General features: G+C 32.7%; 1 protein-coding gene across 1 annotated transcript in view; it reads right to left on the bottom strand.

Moving 5' to 3' along the window:
* BOLL (boule homolog, RNA binding protein) overlaps positions 1–18,285 on the bottom strand; it is a 43,314-nt gene that overhangs the window by 10,172 nt on the left and 14,857 nt on the right. Inside the window, exons 6-10 of the mRNA XM_045558798.1 lie at positions 17,414–17,541; positions 11,961–12,032; positions 8,591–8,638; positions 7,654–7,782; positions 3,708–3,806 (exon numbers count right to left, since the gene is read on the bottom strand). Coding sequence (XP_045414754.1) covers positions 3,708–3,806; positions 7,654–7,782; positions 8,591–8,638; positions 11,961–12,032; positions 17,414–17,541 — 476 coding nt within the window. The remainder of the gene's footprint in view (positions 1–3,707; positions 3,807–7,653; positions 7,783–8,590; positions 8,639–11,960; positions 12,033–17,413; positions 17,542–18,285) is intronic.

Here is an 18,285-nt window from a genome sequence, read left to right as displayed (position 1 = left end):
CACCTTAAGTCTATTATCCACCGTGATTTGATTTTTGTGAGAGGAGAAAGGTGTGGGTCCTGTTTCAGTCTTCTACATGTGGCTATCCAGTTTTCCCAGCACCATTTATTGAAAAGGATTCTTTTCCCCAGTGTATGTTTTTGTCTCCTTTGTCAAAGATTAGATGGCTATCTGAGGATGGTTTTATAACTGGATTCTCAGTTCTGTTCTACTGGTCTGTGTCCCTGTTCTTATGCCAATACCAAGCTGATTTAATAACCACAGTCTTGTAGTATAATTTGAAGTCTGGTAAATTAATACCTTCCATTTTGTTCTTGTTGCCTAAGATTGCTTTTGCTAAACGGGGTCTTCTCTGGTTCCATACAAAGCATAAAATTATTTTTTCTATATCTGTGAAAAATGATGTTGGTAATTTAATGGGGATTGCAATGAATCTGTAGATCACTTTGGGTAGTATAGACATTTTAACAATGTTGATTCTTCTGCCCCACAAGCATGGTATGGTTTTCCACCTGTTTACGTGCTCTGCAATTTCCTTCCTCAGTGTTTCTCTTATAGACATTGGCCTAGGCAAAGAATTTATGAAGAAGACCCCAAAGGCAATCATAGCATCAACAAAAATAAATAAATGGGACCTGATTAAATTATAGAGAAACTGTCACGAAAGCAAACAGACAACCTACAGAAAGGGAAAAAATTTTCGCATGCTACACATCTGATAAAGGACTGATAACTAGAATCTATTTAGAACTCAGGAAAATCAGCAAGAAAAAATCAAACAACCCTATCAAAAAGTGGGCAAAGGACATGAACAGAAATTTTTCAAAAGAAGACAGAAGAATGGCCAATAAACATATGAAAAAATGGTCAACATCTCTAATCATCAGGAAAATGCAAATCAAAACCACAATGAGATATCACTTAACTTCAGTGAGAATGGCCTTTATCAAAAAGTCCTATAACAATAAATGTTGGTGTGGATGCGGAGAGACAAGAACGCTCACTCATACACTGCTAGTGGGACTGCAAACTAGTGCAACCTCTGTGGAAAGCAATATGGAGATACCTTAAACAGATACAAGTAGACCTACCATTTGATCCAGCAATCCCATTATTGGGCATCTACCCAAAAGAACAAAAGACATTCTATAAAAAAGACATCTGCACCCGAATGTTTATAGCAGCACAATTCACAATTGAAAATATGTGGAAACAACCTAAGTGCCCATCAATACATGAGTGGATTAATAAAATGTGGTATATGTATACCATGGAATATTACTCAGCTATAAGAAATAATGGTGATATAGAATCTCTTATGTTCTCCTGGATAGAGTTGGAATCCATTCTACTAAGTGAAGTATCCCAAGAATGGAAAAATAAGCACCACATGTACTCACCATCAAATTGGTTTCACTGAGCACATTTAGGAATAACATTAATCGGGTGTCGGCAGATGTGGGGGAGGGGGAGAGGGAGGGGGTGGGTGTATACATACATAATGAGTGCGATGCGCACTGTCTAGGGGATGGACACGCTTGAAGCTCTGATCTGGGGCGGTGGGCAAAGGCAATATACGTAACCTAAACTTTTGTACCCCCATAATATGCTGAAATAAAAAAATAAGAAAAAGATTGTTTCCTAATATATCTTTAAAAAACAAGTGCAAACTGAAAAACAGGAAAAATAAAATGGTTTCTTGCTAGTATAAGAAAACACTGCACAAAAACTACTGATATGATGGAAAGAGTTAAATCTGTTTTTGCCAGTGAAGAGCCAGCAGTCACTAAGAAAAATCAAATCCTTGCTAAAGAATTTTTTAATTCTTCCAGAATGCAAAATAAGATAATGTGATGATGAAAGATAAAGTGCTAGAATGGCGAGGACAGAGAGACAAGTCCAATCAACATATGTATATTAAGATTTCCATGTTATAATACAAATGCACTACAAACAAAAGTAGATAACTTGCTACACAGTAAAACTTGCACAGCAAAGCATTTCTACAGAATTGTACAGTTCTAGAAAACTACAGAAGTGGTTTTAGAGTTTCTGTCTCTGGGTGGGGCATCATTTTCTATTGAGGGCTACGAAATCTCCTAAAGAAAAATACTGAGTATAAAATGCATAGAACACTTAACCTTGAAAAATAAAAAGAAATAAAACATTCTATACAATTGCTTTGTGTTCCAGTTTTGACTTTGGAAGTTTATTGGATTTTTTTCATCTATAACAAAAGGAGAATTTTTACTTTTTATATGATTAAATTAAAGAGTAAGATACCAGTTTCTCTTTATAATTTCTACTGTTACCTACTTACAGATTTAAGGATATTTAGAGAATTGTATGCATTTAAACATAGAAGAATTAAGCTTTAAATTAAGAACATTTACATTAACATTCTTTGGAAATTTCTCCTGTTCTAGTACCACTCATCACTCCATCCTCTATAAGAATTATTCAAGCAATACAATTTCTATGATTTGTGATATCTATCTATCTCACTAACTGAAAATAACTAGCCATTATCTAATAAGGCATAGCCACATCAGCTATCTCTATAGAAGTATATTTGGAGAAAATGTTAACATCAGAGGGAGTCTGTTTCAGATTTTCTTATAATACTAAAAATGAAGTCTCAATATAGTTTAGTATCATTCTGGGTTTTTAACACTATGTCAAAACTAATTGTTTTATTTCATGTTTGCAGTACAGTGGTAAACACAGTGAAGGGATGCAGTGAGTGGTAATGGTAGCAAGTGGGGAGGCTCCTTGAAGTAGACTGTCTTGGTATTGAGTTTAACTCATAGGATGGGTCAGAAGCATAAATATGAATGTGAAATAGCTAATCTCCATCATTTTATTGCAAAGAATATGCCTACTTTCCTCACTAAAGTACACTGCACACAAGATTCGTATTACCATCTCAACACTTTATCAATCTGTAGTTCTTCACTGGAGATAAAGTTCATTTCCCTTAAGTGATGATGCAAGAGTTTCACCAAGAAACTTGGTCATGAGAGAATAGGAAGAATTCCCTGCTACATAGTAGATAGTCAAAATGTATTGCATATATACATACATCTAACTAGATTATCATTCTTTGGCCTGAATCTGATTTAGGAAGCATGAACAAGATTCCCAAACTGGAAGAGGAGATCATTAACTGTTTTCATCTCCCCATAAATGCCATATGCCATTGAGGGAGATAATCAAAATCTCAGCATTATATATGAAATATCTAGAATAGGCAAATTGATAGAAACAGAATAGATCAGAGGTTACCAGGGACCAGGGAGAAAGAGGAAAGAGAAAGAAGGAGTTATTGCTTAATGAGTACAGAGTTTCTATTTGGGGTGATGAAAAAGTTCAGAAATAGTGGTGATGGTTATACAGCATTGTAAATGTAATTAATGCCACTGAATGTACACTTAAAAATGGTTAAAATGGTAAATTTTAAGTTATATATATTTTACCACAATAAATAAAAATGTGACCATGTCTGATTTATAAATTCTACAAAATTATTTACTAGCAATTATAGTTATTTACAGTTTTATTTCCTTCACATGACAGAGTTCACTAGTTCTGTACCTCTGATCACAAATGTGATATAAATACCCAAAATTGTTCCTTTCTGGAAGGGATTTTGGAAAATTTGAAATATAACTGAAGAAAACAGAAAAAAATTAAGAGAAATTTCTTACTTTAATTGGTTCAGGCTGCATCACAGGTGCAGGCATAGCAATGGCACTTGGAGCATAAAACTGGTGATATGTTGCTTGAACTCCATGACCAGAATAAGGCTATTGGGAAAAAAATGAGAGGAAAAGAGGATTACCTTTCATTTATTAATTGAAAATATTTATTCAGCATTTACAATGTAGTAAACATTTGCTACACAATGGAGAAACACAGATTAAAAAACATATTCCCTATTTAATTATTAGGTCGTTAAATATGAAATGTCCAATTTCGAATGAAAAGTTTATTATATCTCAAACAAGAAGCAGTACAATTAATCAAAGTATGCAACTAAACTATCAACACAGTTTTGCCATCTTAAGTGTAGCTTTTTTATGCCAGCAGTGAAGAAGCCTGGAGAACGAGTAGCAATGAAATTGCAAAAGGCGTTTTCCATAGAGCTTGTTGAAAACTGAATATTTCTCCTTGCAAGTGTTCCAAAGCCTGGAAGAAGTAGTCAGTTGGTGCAAGGTCTGGTGAATATGGTGGATGACAGAGAGTTTCCAAGTCCAGGTGCTGTAGTTTGAGCAGCATTGTCTGCGCAACACATGGTCGAGCACTGTCTTGCAAGAGGATTGGCCTGTTTCTATTGACCAATAGTCTATTGGCTGCTTAATTGCAAGCATCCTCATCATTTTGTCCAGTTGGTTGCAGTAGACATCCGCTGTAATGGACTGACCAGGTTTCATGAAGCTGTGGTGGATAACACCAGCGCTGGACAACCAGACACCATTAGCTTTTTTTGATGAATATTTGGTTTGGGACTGTTTTAGCACTTCATCTTTATCCAACCACTGTCATGAATGCTTGCAATTGTCAAAAAGAATCTATTTTTCATTGCATGTAACAATATGGCATAGAAATGGTTTGTCTTTATGTTTTGACAGCAAAGAAAGACAAGCTTCAAGACGATATCTCTTCTGATGCTCGTTTAATTCATGTGGAACCCATCTGTCCAGCTTCTTTATTTTACTTTGTCGATTTGTTTTAAATGGTCCAATATTGTTGGAAGAGTAACATCAAATCTTGCTGTTAATTCATGCGTAAGTTGAGATAGATTCACTTCCACTACAGCTTTAGGCACTATGCAAAGAACTCTGTGTACATCTCTACTTTTTACATCAATCCTGCAAAATAGATTTTCCCGATGTCCTCATTTTACAAATATAGAAATTATTAAAGCCAGGCTAAATGTTAAGCAATTTCTCAAAGTAACACAATTAGTAAGTGGTGAAGTTGTGAACCAATGAAGAGAAAAAGACTTACAACACAGGAGAAAAAAAGAATAATAGATGGAATGAGGACCCTGAGCAGGGTGAAATTGATGGTATCCAGACCACAATAGGCAGAAATAACCTTGGATAAGAATGAAAGTCACTAAATATAAATATAAGAAGCTAAGGGTGAGTTAGGATTCAGGCAAGTTTGTACACTGAGGGCTGAAGCCTGAGCTGGTTTCCACAAATTGGTTTCTACTTGCTCTGTGAAAAGAAGGCAAAACTATATTTAAGAGTGAAAGAGGGGAACTGGTAGCACTGAAGGCATTGCAAATATTTAAAATAACCATTGAAATAAGTGAGTGAAAATGCTAACCAAAAAACCACTTAAACTATAAACCACTCCACTCTATTCAGTAAGCTATATATTAGACTATATCTTCTACTAGAAATAATATTAAAATAAAAGCATAGAAACATAATTTTGTATGGGAATACCATACAAAGTACAAGTTTAAGATAATAATGGGCAGCAATATTTTCAGGAAAATCTTAGGAGATTTCACTAGTGACTATACTCTGATAATAGCTATCTGATATCAGGAATTAAGAATATGGTTAAATGCCAAGAGTAGATTCTAGCTAAAAATCTAATGTAAAAGCATTCTTACCTCATTATCTGCTCCTTTAAAATCAGAAAACAATAAAAATGATAAAAGATAGATTTTTAAAATGCCATTATCAATTGAATAAAAAAATACCCATGAGTCCCAAACCACAGAAAATGTAGAATGTCTACCCAGTGCTGTACAATTTGGACCAACATGAGAGAGGATTCTGAAGCCTCCTCAGGCATCAGGAGGGATAAAGATTTCCCTAGAGGTTGATGTTCTGGAAGACCTATTCAAAACTTCTTTAGAGACTTTAGTGAAGGGGTATATATGATCAAAACAGGGTGGAAGCAGGGAATAGCTCCACAGAGATCCAGTTTTACACTGCTTCATAATAGGGGAGGTAGAATTGAAGAAGCAATTATGTTTACACCATTTTTGTCATCTACCATCTAGCTTTTAGCTGAGAAACACTACTGGTGAAGCAGGGGAAAGGTGAGAAAGGAAGTAGCAAGTACCACATCCCAATACAGAAAACCTGAGATTAAAAAGGAACTTTACTAGGAAACAAAATGATCTCTGGCGAGGATGTGGAGAAAAGGGAACTTTTGTATATATGGTTGACAGGAATGTAAATTAGTACAGCCATTTTGGAAAACAGTATGGAGGTTTCTCAAAAAATTAAAAATACTACCATATAATCCAGCAATCCCACTACTGCATATATATATTATATAAAAAAGATGAAATCAGTATATCAAACAGCTATCTGTACCCCCATGTTCATTGCAGCATCATTCACAATAGCCACTAAGGAATCAACCTTAGTGTCCATCGACAGATAAATGGATAAAGAAAATATGGTATCTATATACACAATGGAATACTATATAGCCTTAAAAAGAAGAAAATCCTGTTATTTGCGACAACATGGATGAACCTGGAGGACATTATGCTTATGAAATAAGCCAGGCACAACAAGACAAATACAGCATGATCTCACTTATACGTGGAATCTGAAAAAGTTGTATTCATAGAAGCAGAGAGCAGAATGATGATTGCCAGGGGCTGGGGTGGGGGATGGGAGATGTTGGTACAGATTTTCAGTTAGACAGAACAAGTTTGTTCTGGAGATTTACTGTACAACATGATGACTACAGTTAATAGTGATATATACTTGAAAATTGCTAAGAGAGTATATCTTAAATGTTCTCTCCACAAATAAAAAAAGATAACCATGTGAGGTGATGGATTAGCTTGATTGGGGTAATCATTTCACAATGTATACATATATCAAAACGTGTTGCATATTGTATATGTCATTTTTGTCAATTACACTTTAGTAAAACTGGGGATAAAAAGGCAACCACAAAAAAATAAATGGGGGGGAGGGTGAGACAAAGAATGGAGAAATCCTAGTAAAAATATTGACAGTAAACAACTGTTGAAATTATTGTTTCAGAAGAAAATTACAATATTATAAACCTTAGCAATATAAAAACAAACAACGCATTCAAATTGGGAGGTGAGTGCTAATTTCCTAATCTTTTCTTAACATTGATTTTAAACATAGTATGCACAGTTCCTGGCACACAGATAGTGAAGCTATTTGTAATGGATCAGGAATATAATTTAAAGACACTGAAGATGATATTTAAAATTTGTAGTTATAAATTTAATTTACATTTTTAAAGGAAGAATGTTTTAAAGATGTTTTTCTTTTTTGGCTTAATTATATGCTTTTAACTGACAGAATGTAAGTAACAATACAGATTGACAGACAAAAAGAGAGGGCAAAGCATTTGGTATTTTACTATTTCAAAGAGCCTGAGTCAAAGATTAGCCTAGTGGAGTGAACAGTTGATTTGAGGAATGGTTCACAGACTACAACTAGTTTGTGAAGAAGACTTAAGACGAAGCATTCTTACATATAAAAAAGAGGAAGAGATGTGAAGAAATCAAAGAAAACATAAGATGAAGCAGTTTCAATGAGGGTCTTAAACAAATTTTAAAAAGAGAAAAATAAATAAATGTTAAGATGAGGTAGTTATAGATCGGTTACTTTTAAGACCAATACATACCTCTGGAACTGAAGCTTCCATAAGAGACAGTGGAGGAGGAACACATCCACCATCTTGTGCAATTTCCACTGGTTGATAAATAACCTCAGAAGGTTGCAGGTATAAGAATGGAGCAGAAGAGGCAGGAGACTAAAACACAAAACCATATTTCTACTTCAAATATGATTAGTTATTTCTGTTAAACCAAATGACTTACTGAACAGATGAGAGAAATATTTGTTTCATATTTTCCTAAAATTCTTTTTCAGGGATAGCCTCGCAGTATCTTAGCAACAGAGTAGAAACTCTGGGTTGATATAAATTCCAATTGTGTAGATGTCATTAAAGAACTTTATCACTGGTAAGTACTAAAAGTTCTCAGTGCCTCAGGATCTCACATATAAATTCAGATGGTAATTATGGATATATTAATATCACCATTACAAGTTGTAACAATATGACTTATAGTATTTAAATTGGCATAAATGTTTACTCTCACTTTTGTGACTTCCCATAGAAGTGGGAAAATGTCTTTTTGGTGGTATACTATTTGTTACCAGAAGTTGGAAAATGGAATACTTAGGAGCATAAGTCAAACTTAAGCAAAATCTGAAGTAAAGCTAGACAAATGCTAAATTTTCAAATAATACTAATAGCAAAAAGTAATTTTTCATATTTATACAGTACTCCCTTATTTATAAAATGTTTTCAGTTACATAATCTCATTTGATCTTCACAAAAATCATGTAAAGAAACTTACAAAGGTACAGTATCATTATATCCATTTTGCAAGTGAAGAAACTGAGGATATTGTGATTACATGAACTGCCAAAGGAATGACAATTAATAAATAGAAGAGGAAGGTCTCAAACCAATTTTTCCTTTCATATTCATGCAATGTTCACAAGAATACAATGAAAGAAGGATTTTAAATTAGATACTGAAAGTTAATATTTACCTGAGGAACACCCCACTGCCACTGTCCTGGTAGACACTGTGCAGGGGCCTAAAATGAAAAAAACAAAAAAAAAAAAGAGAAAAGAAAACCAAGAAACAAAAACCACCCAGATTATAAACAAAGGTTAAAACTGGATATCTACATGCAAAAAAATGAAGTTGGACCCTCAAACCATAGATAAAAATTAACTCAAACCATATACAGAAATTAACTGAAAATGGATCAGAGACTTAAATGTAAGAGCTAAAAGTATAAAACTCTTAGAATAAAACATAGGTGTAAATCTTTGTGATCTTGAATTACAAAATGGTTTTAAAATTATGGCAACAAAAGCACAAACAACAAAGCAACAAGAGAAAAAATAGATTGGACTTCATCAAAACTTTTGTGCAAGTTAAAATATAACTGACAGGATGGGAGAAAAATAAGGAACTTATATCAAGAATATATAAATAATTCAAACAACTCAATAATAAAAAGACATGCAACCTAACTTAAAAATGGGTAAATGATATGAATAGACTTTTCTCCAAAGAAGATATACATCTGGGCAATAAGCTCATGAAAAGATGCTTGACATCATTAGTCTTCAGAGAAATACAAATCAAAACCATCATGTGATACCACTTCATACCTGCTAGGAGGGATATAATCAAAAAGGTAGATTTTGTAAGTGTCGACAAGCATGTGGAGAAATTAGAACCTTCATACTCTGCTGGTGGGCATATAAAATGGTGCAGCCCTTTTGGAAAATAGTCTGACACTTCCTTAAAAAGTTAAACATAGAATTACTATATGACCCAGCAATTCCACTTTAGGTATAAGAGAATGAAAACATGCTCACATAAAAACTTATGCACAAATGTTCATCGTAGCATCATTCATAACAGTCAAAAAGTAGAAACAACCCAAATGTCCATTATCTGATGAATGGATAAACAAAATATGATATAGTATATCCATACAATGGGATATTATTAAGGTATGAATTACTGATACATGCTATCACATAAATAAATCTTGAAAACATTACACTAATTGAAAGAAGCCAGTGACAAAAGACCATATATTGTATGATTTTTTATATGAAATATCCAGAATAGGCAAATCTATAAAAACAAAGGAATGGATTACTGGTTGCCTAGGGCTGGGATGGGGGAAAAAGAGAAGTAACTGCTAACAGGTGAGATATTTTTGCGGGGGAGATGTGATTTAAATGTTCTAAAATCGATTGTGGTATGGTTGTACAACTCTGAATTTGGCAAAACCACTCAATTATATAATTTTAGCAGGTGAATTGTACAGTATGTGAATTATATCTAAATAAAGCTATTATTAAAAAACGTCAACTTATGTAAGGTACTTATGGTAAGATGACAATATAAAAGATAGACTTTTTATTTCTTAAGATAACTTTTATTTACTAATAATGAATGTTTTATTCTTGTTATTAATTTTTAATAAAGTCTTTTTTCATTATTAAAGTCAAAAAACAGAAAAAAGGAATGAGATGATTCCATGGGTCTACCATCTAAACCAAAATCACTGTAAATTTAGTGCTGACCCCTTCAGCTGCTAAAGAATGATATCAATATATTGAAATAATGACCAATATAGTGCAAAGTCTATGTTCCATATACTATATTCAAAAGGTCAGGATAATGTATAATCTCTTAAGAAAACACTTTAATAAAGAACTTGAAATAGAATGATTGATACGTGAATTTGTTAGATAAATGAAATCACTGTCTACCTATGAAGTGTGAAATAATATGAAGGAGGTAAATACCAACTAAACTATGGATTACCTGCTTTGACTAACAAACGCTGATGAAAGCATCAGTCTTAGAATTTGTAAAAAGAAAGAGCAAAGAAAGATTCTTATCAAAGTGGCAATTTTAAGGGTAGAATGATAATGAATATGTAACTGAAAAGAAATACATAGTGAAATGACTTTTATATTACAAAATGTTATCATGTTACAAATTGGTATCAAAATCTTTCCTGAGTATGTCTAGGCAACACACCTTCAATTTTATAATTTGTGTCAAGCAGAAAACCAGAGTCAAAATATAAAATTAAAGTGTATTAGAAACTTTCCAGAATACAGATGTGTCAAGTGAGCTACTGCTCTATGTAATCAGTTCACTGGTTGGGGAGGAGAGAAAATGTCAAAGCATTCTAACAACTCTCTTGTTAAAGAAAGCCTTGTTACCAACCTCCCATATCAATCTCCATCACCTCTCATATGTGCTCAAAGTGGACAATCAGCTAAAAGTCTCAAAACTGGTTCCACAATTTTCTGGCCTGTCATATCAAATGATTTGGTACCTAATGATCTGTCTTTGGGGCCTCTGCTGAAATTCTGAGATAGTTTAGGAAAAGTCATACTACATATATATTTTAAATAAATGACATTGTTAGTTATATTTTTAGTAAGCAAAGGAAACATTTTACTTTTATATTTAGCATGGTAATAGAATTAAAAAATAACTAATCTCCCCCATACCAGATCTAATAGTAAAAAGGAGTCTAGTAACCTTAACATTTCAAATGGGTCTATTTTAAAAGTTCAAAAAGAAAAAAATAACAGAAATAAAAAGCCCATCTACTATTCTAGAGGTATGAAAGAATGATTTTACATGTGAATGCTATCGATTACAGGTTGGCAATTTTCTTCTATAAAGGATTAGAGAGTAAATATTTTAAGCTTTGCAGGGCATAAGATCTCTCTTGCAACTACTCAACTCTTCTACTATAGCACAAAAGCAGCCATAGACAATATGTAAACTGTGCTCCAATAATGCTTAATTTACAAAAACAGGCTGCTGGTTGCATTTGGTCTGCAAACCATAGTTTGATGACCCTGCTATAGACCAAAATGGTCTGGTATTATAGTTCACTTACCCCCAGTCTCCTACTAGAATTGATCAAAAGAAGAGTGCTGGTTAACTAAAAAAGGCTGTCATAATATATAATAAACCACAATATCCTACTAATTTTAATATATGTTATGTTAAGTATAACATAGTAAGAAACTGACATAATGTTAACAGTACATTAAAAAATCAGATTATGGTCTAATACCTCTATCTTACTTTGGGAATTATTGCTAAAGACTTTTTAGATTAAATGTTAGCAAGGGGGAGCAAAACTGACCTCATTATATTTGGTAAAAGGCAGCAAACACTTTATCTTCTTGTATGACACTGTTTAGTTTTCTCATTAAAAAAGAAAAAACACTGCTATAAAGGTTTAATTATCTCTTTTTAATTAGTAGAAATGTTACATGAGAAAGAAATAAATGAAAGTTACCTGAAAAAGGACTTAAAAGTATCAGACAGAATTTAAATTGTAATTTCATATTTACCTGGTAGTGATATGCAGGTTGCTGATAAACAGGCTGAGCTACCATCACAGGTGAGCTAGATATAGAACGTGACTATATAAGAGGAAAGCAAAATAGAAAAATTATTTCAGGCTGAATTTAAAAACATAGCTCATAATAAAATTTATCTCAAATTATTATCTAAATCCAGTCAACTTATGGTTTATGATTAGAAATGTATTTTCTACCTCTTATTAATATTATTACCAACTCTACTAAGTCTACTTATTAAAATAATTACAGTATTTCTATTATACTTCTGTGTGGTTTCATTTCCACAGTAATGCTAAAGCAACCACTAGAAAAGTTGCTTTTAGTCCGAAATGTTATCAGCTCCAAAGATTATGAGAATATAGTTCTAAGAGAATATTTAGAGGAAAATGGCAGCTAGATTTAGTGTGACACTGCCTATTCCCATTGTGGGGACCAGCAGTAGACAGTTAATGTTTACAAAAGCATTTAGAATTGAATGAATAATCATATCTGATTTTCCCACTACTTACAAATAATCAACATTGAATTCCCTTGTTATATATTTAACTAAATAAAATACATTTTTATTGAAGCATCTGTCAAATTCTGTTATATCAGTAATTTGACATTTAAATGTGTTAATCATCTAATAACCTTATAAGTGATTTATCTATGTCTGAAGAAAGTATAAGTAACACTTGATTATTCAAAGTTAAAGACTAAGCCCCAAAAGAGAGTACTGAAAACCAGATCACTAATAAAACAGGCAAGTTGTATAGTAAGATAGGTAAAATCAGCACTAATATAGCAATTAAAATTCAATTTCTAACATGGGATCTAACTTATGTTGTTTTGTTTTAATGTTCACCTCCAAACTGAAGAAAAGTATCATAGTTTTGTACAATTCAAAGACTATGATATGATGAGAAAAACTGTACCAAAGATTAACCTTAGAAACTAATAATGTAATTTACTATATTAATAGATTAAAGGAGAAAAATTATAATTTCAGCAGATATAGAAATAGCATTTGTCAAAATTAAGTATTTTGTATGATAAAAACTCTTAGCAAACAGAATAGAAAATAACTTCTTTAATTGATTTAAGGCAGTACTTCTCAACCATGGGTGATTTTGCCCCCTAGGGAACATCTGGCACTGTTAGGAAACATTTTTGGTTGCCATAACTACAGGGAGGCTAGGGACACTTCTAAACATCCTACAATGCACAGAACTACCTTCCACAACACAGAAATTATCTGGCCCAAAATGAGAAGGTTGGGAAACTCTGGTTAAGGGCATCTTCTAAAGTTTATAAAGTGTCTCAAAATTTTAAAAGCCATATATGACAAACCGACAGCCAACACCATACTGAATGGGGAAAAGGTGAAAGGATTCCCCCTAAGAACTGGAAGAAGACAAGAGTGTCCACTGTCACCACTTCTATTCAACTAGTGCTGGAAGTCCTAGCCAGAGCAATCAGGCAAGAGAAAGAAATAAAGGATATCCAAATCACGAAAGAGGAGGTCAAATTATCTCTTTTTTCTGATGATAAAATCTTTTATCTAGAAAACCCCAAAGACTCCACCAAGAGACTCTTGGAATTGATAAATAAATTCATCAAAGTCTCAGGTTACAAAATCAATGTACACAAATCAATAGCATTTATATACATCAGTAGCAGTAAAGCTAAGAATCAAATCAAAGACTCAATACCATTCACAATAGCTATGAAGAAAACAAAATACCTAGGAATACACCTAACCAAGCAGGTGAAAAATCTTTACAAGGAGAACTACAAAAGACTGAGGAAAGAAATCGTAGATGATACAGATAAATGGAAAAACATATCATACTCATGGATTGGTAGAATCAACATTGTTAAAATGTCCATACTGTCTAAAGTGATTTACAGATTCAATGCAATCCCCATCAAAATATCAACATAATATTTCAGAGAGCTAAAAAAAATAATTCTGTGCTTTGCTTGGAACCAGAAAAGAGCCTGGATAGCCCAAATGGATTTCTTTAAATCTTAAGCAAAAATAACAAATCTAGAGACATCACATTACCAGACTTCAAACTATACTACAAGGCTGTAGTAACCAAAACAGCATGGTATTTGCACAAAAATAGAGACATAGACCAATGGAACAGAACAGAGAACCCAGATATAAAACCATCTACATACAGCCAACTGATCTTTGACAAAGCCGACAACAACATACACTAGGGAAAAGAAGCCCTATTTAATAAATGGTGCTGGAAAAATTGGATAGTCACATGCAGAAGAATGAAACAGGACCCCTATCTTTCACCACTTACAAAAATTAATTCAAGATGGATAAAGGATTTAAATGTCAGGCATGAAACCATGAGAATTCTAGAATAAAATGTAGAAAAACTCTTCTAGATATTGGCCTAGGCAAGGAATTTATGACTAAGACCCCAAAGGCAACTGCAGCAACAACAAAAATAAATACATGGGACTTGATTAAATTGAAAAGCTTCTGTACAGCTAAGGAAATAATCAGCAGAGCAAACAGACAACCTACAAAATGGGAGAAAATATTCACAAACTATACATCTGATAAACGGCTAATATCCAGAATCTACAAAAAACTCAAACAAATCAGCAAGGAAAAAACAACCCACCCCATTAAAAAGTGGGCAAAAGACAAGAACAGAAGTTTTTCCAAAGACGACAAATAGCCAACAAACACACGAAAAAATACTCAAGTCACTAATTATCAGGGAAATGCAAATTAAAACCTCAAAGAGATATCATTTTATCCCTGTTTGAATGGCTTTTATTAAAAAGTCCAAAAACAATAGACACTGGCATGGATGTGTAGAAAAAGGAACGCTTATGCACTCTTGGTGGGACTGCGAATTGGTACAACCTCTACGAAAAACAATGTGGAGATTTTTCAAAGAACTAAATGTAGACCTACCATTTGATCCAGCAATCCCACTACTGGGTATTTACCCAAAAGAAATGGGTAAATACATCAGCTACAACCTATTAGGAAATGTGACTTAAAAATAATATTCATAAAAGCAACAAAGACTATAGGGTACCAAGAATAAATTTAACAAAAGATGTCAAGTTTTTTTATGGAGAACAAAAAGTGTTTTTGATGGATGGAAATAAAAGAAGATCTAAGTAAATGGAGAGATGTATCATGTTCATGCATAGTAATATTCGATATTATAAAATACCAAAATGTTTCCAGTTAATCTGCATATATAACACAATTCTAATAAAAACCTAACAAGGGCTTTTCACAAAACTGAACAAGCTGAATTACAAAATTTATACTTTTATAAAAGCAAAGACTCAAGGATAGATGAGAGACTCCTGAAGAAGAACAAAGTGAGAGGATCTGTCCTATCTGATTTCAAGACTCATTATAAAGTGACAGTAATTAAAACAGAATTTGGCAGAGCAAACAAATACACAAATGGAATAGAAATAGCCCAGGAAGAGATCCACAAACATGGAAACTTGATATAATATTTGACCTGGGATTCATTTCAAAATTCTAGGAAAAGAATGGGTTAGACAATATACAAATTCAAGATTTAAAATCTAGGTATGAAAAGTAGCAACACTAGAGCTTTTAAATATAAAACATAGAATATCTATATTCATATTATAATAAAGAATTCTTTTTAAACCAAGACACGAGAAGCTGAAACTATAAAGAAAAACATTAATACATTTGTCAACATTAAAACAAAGAACAGAAATCATAAATTTTTTATGAGAAAAAATCAAGTTAACGGAAAAGGCACAAATTGGAAGAAGATATTCACAACCTACAAAATGGAAAATGGATGATGGCTATGAATAGGCAGTTCACAGAAGAAACTAGAATGGCCAATAAATATTAATATATGAAAATATGTTCAATCTTACCAGTAATTAGGCAAATGGAAAGTAAAATACCATTACATAATATTAGCATAAATGTAAAAATCTAGTTAAAGATAGGCAGGTTACGGAAAAATTAAAACTCTCATAAACTGTTGACTAGAGTATAAACTTTCAAAAGCTATTTGGAAACATCTAGTGAAAGACGGCATATTTCATGAATGTGAACTTCTAATTCTATCCACATATCCTAGCCTAGACCAACGTACACTAGAGGAGCACAAAAATTTTCCAGTGATCCAGGGCATGCATAACTTTAAGAGTAGCAATTTTTGGATTGTAAACTTTGTATGTATTCCTTCCTGATTTGATCTGCCTGTGAACATGTCTGTGTAGTATGAATTCTTCTTTTAAAAAACTCCCCTTTCGCTATCACCCTTTTCCTTCCCTAAATAAAGGTGTATTTCTCACTCCTTCTGGATCTTGTTATAATGCTTTCTTCTGGAATATAAACACCAACAGTGCATCAAACGAATACACAATTTAAGAAGGCAATGTCCTGAGAAATGGGAGAAGGCAAAGCAAAAAGAGTTTGTATAAGAAACGTTAAAGGAGAAATGGCACCTTATTTCATCCCAGGAACAAACTTAATTTAGCTGATGGTCACATGGATACATATTAACTCATTTACTTGAGTCTAAAAATAAAGTCAGAATTTTCTAATACAAAGTAAGTTTTACTCAGTTGACTAGTTTTACCTGGTTGACTAGTTTTGTTAACTGAATTATAGAGCAGACACTTTCATTATTAAAATCAGCTAAATCTATAGGAACAAAGTTTTGATAAAATATATTTAAAGCTAATCTACAATATACAATATGCTTAAACTATTTAAACATGATAAATTTCAGATATCAACTTAAAAATGAGTGAGCATATTCATAATTTTTCAAAAAAAATTTCAGAGGACATATAAGCAAAACCTTAGAAAACCACTGCCCTAGAACTCTCACATAATACATACAAGATTTAGATGTTTGATGCAGCCTTGTTTATAGAAAAAACTTAAAATTTCCATCACTAAAGGAATCTAAAAAATTGTAGTACACTCATATAATGGAATATTATAAAATAGTAAAATAAGTGAACTAAATATAGAAGGATCAGGGTATAATTTAAAAAAGGATCAACATGGTTTGATCTCAAAAACATAATGTGGAATAGAAAAACCAGATTATTCATGTAGTGTTTAAAAACCAGCAAAGCAATACTATGTATCAGTTAAGAATATATACATTTGTAGTAAAAACACAAAGCGGACAGGAAAGATATTCTGGTTGCTTCTGAAGAGGAAAAGAGGGTAAGGGAATGGGGGTAAGGAGACCCGAATGTCATCTTTTATTCCCTTCTTTAAGAACTTAAGTAAATACATCAAAATGTTCACCTCTGTTAAATTTGGGTGGTAGGGACATGTGCAGGGTTATATTATTATTTGTAATTGTGGTTGAAATATTTCAGAAATAAACCAAATATTTAAAAACTGTGACAGTAATAGATGGACACCCTTCTTAAATGAAATTACTTACAGGCCAAGGTGGTGGGACAGAAGTTACCTCCGGAGTATGAAAATAAGCAACACCATTATGATAAGTGTAAGGATATCCAGTTGAAGTTGTTAAATACATTGTTCCAGCTGCTGGCATTAGACTAGAACCTAAAGCAAAGATTAAATAATAATTGAAATGTTAAATTTAACTTTAAAAAATGTCTTTTCTGAACACTTAAGAAAAATATTTATCTCAACACACACCTACATAGCTACAGTAAAAACTGAATGTCACTAGTATTTTTTAAAAATTCCTTATAGTAAAGTATTTTTGAAGCATGTATGTTCAAACTCACTATATTAGAGTTTTTATTAGCTTAAGGTGATTAAAAGAAAAAGAAACAATGTTAATAAGAAATACTAAAAATTCACCAATTCAGAGTCTAATACCAGTATAATGAAACATGAAACACAGAGCTTAACAATTTAAATTATTATCAGCTAAATCATTATTTTTACAAATATACATTTTATATAATTTAGAGTTACTTGAAAACTATAGACACTGTAGAAAAGTTCCTAAGATCTTGGCTAGACCTTTCACTTGTAAAAGTTCAAAGATGATGGAGGCAGTGAAACTGGAGAAGATTCTTCTTTCCTGAAGACGTTTTGGTTCTACCAATTCTATTAATTCTTTGGGTCTACTACCAGCAAGCATTCATTTATACTAAAATTCTCTTTTTGATCTCTCTTTTCTATTATCTACTCCCTATTCAGTCTCCTTTTGCTAACAACTGCTGTTGTTGCAAACATGACTACAAGTCTTCACGTGGCTAGTCTGGGGTCTCCATCTCTTTTCCCAGGCCAAGTTATGTCCAAAAAACCCCACCCAAAACCAACGAATTATATATG

This window comes from Lemur catta, chromosome 8 (genome assembly GCF_020740605.2).
Source record: "Lemur catta isolate mLemCat1 chromosome 8, mLemCat1.pri, whole genome shotgun sequence".
Taxonomy (NCBI): domain Eukaryota; kingdom Metazoa; phylum Chordata; class Mammalia; order Primates; family Lemuridae; genus Lemur; species Lemur catta.
The sequence above is the reverse complement of the archived record's forward strand: the minus strand, read 5'-3'. Positions and strand labels throughout refer to the sequence as shown.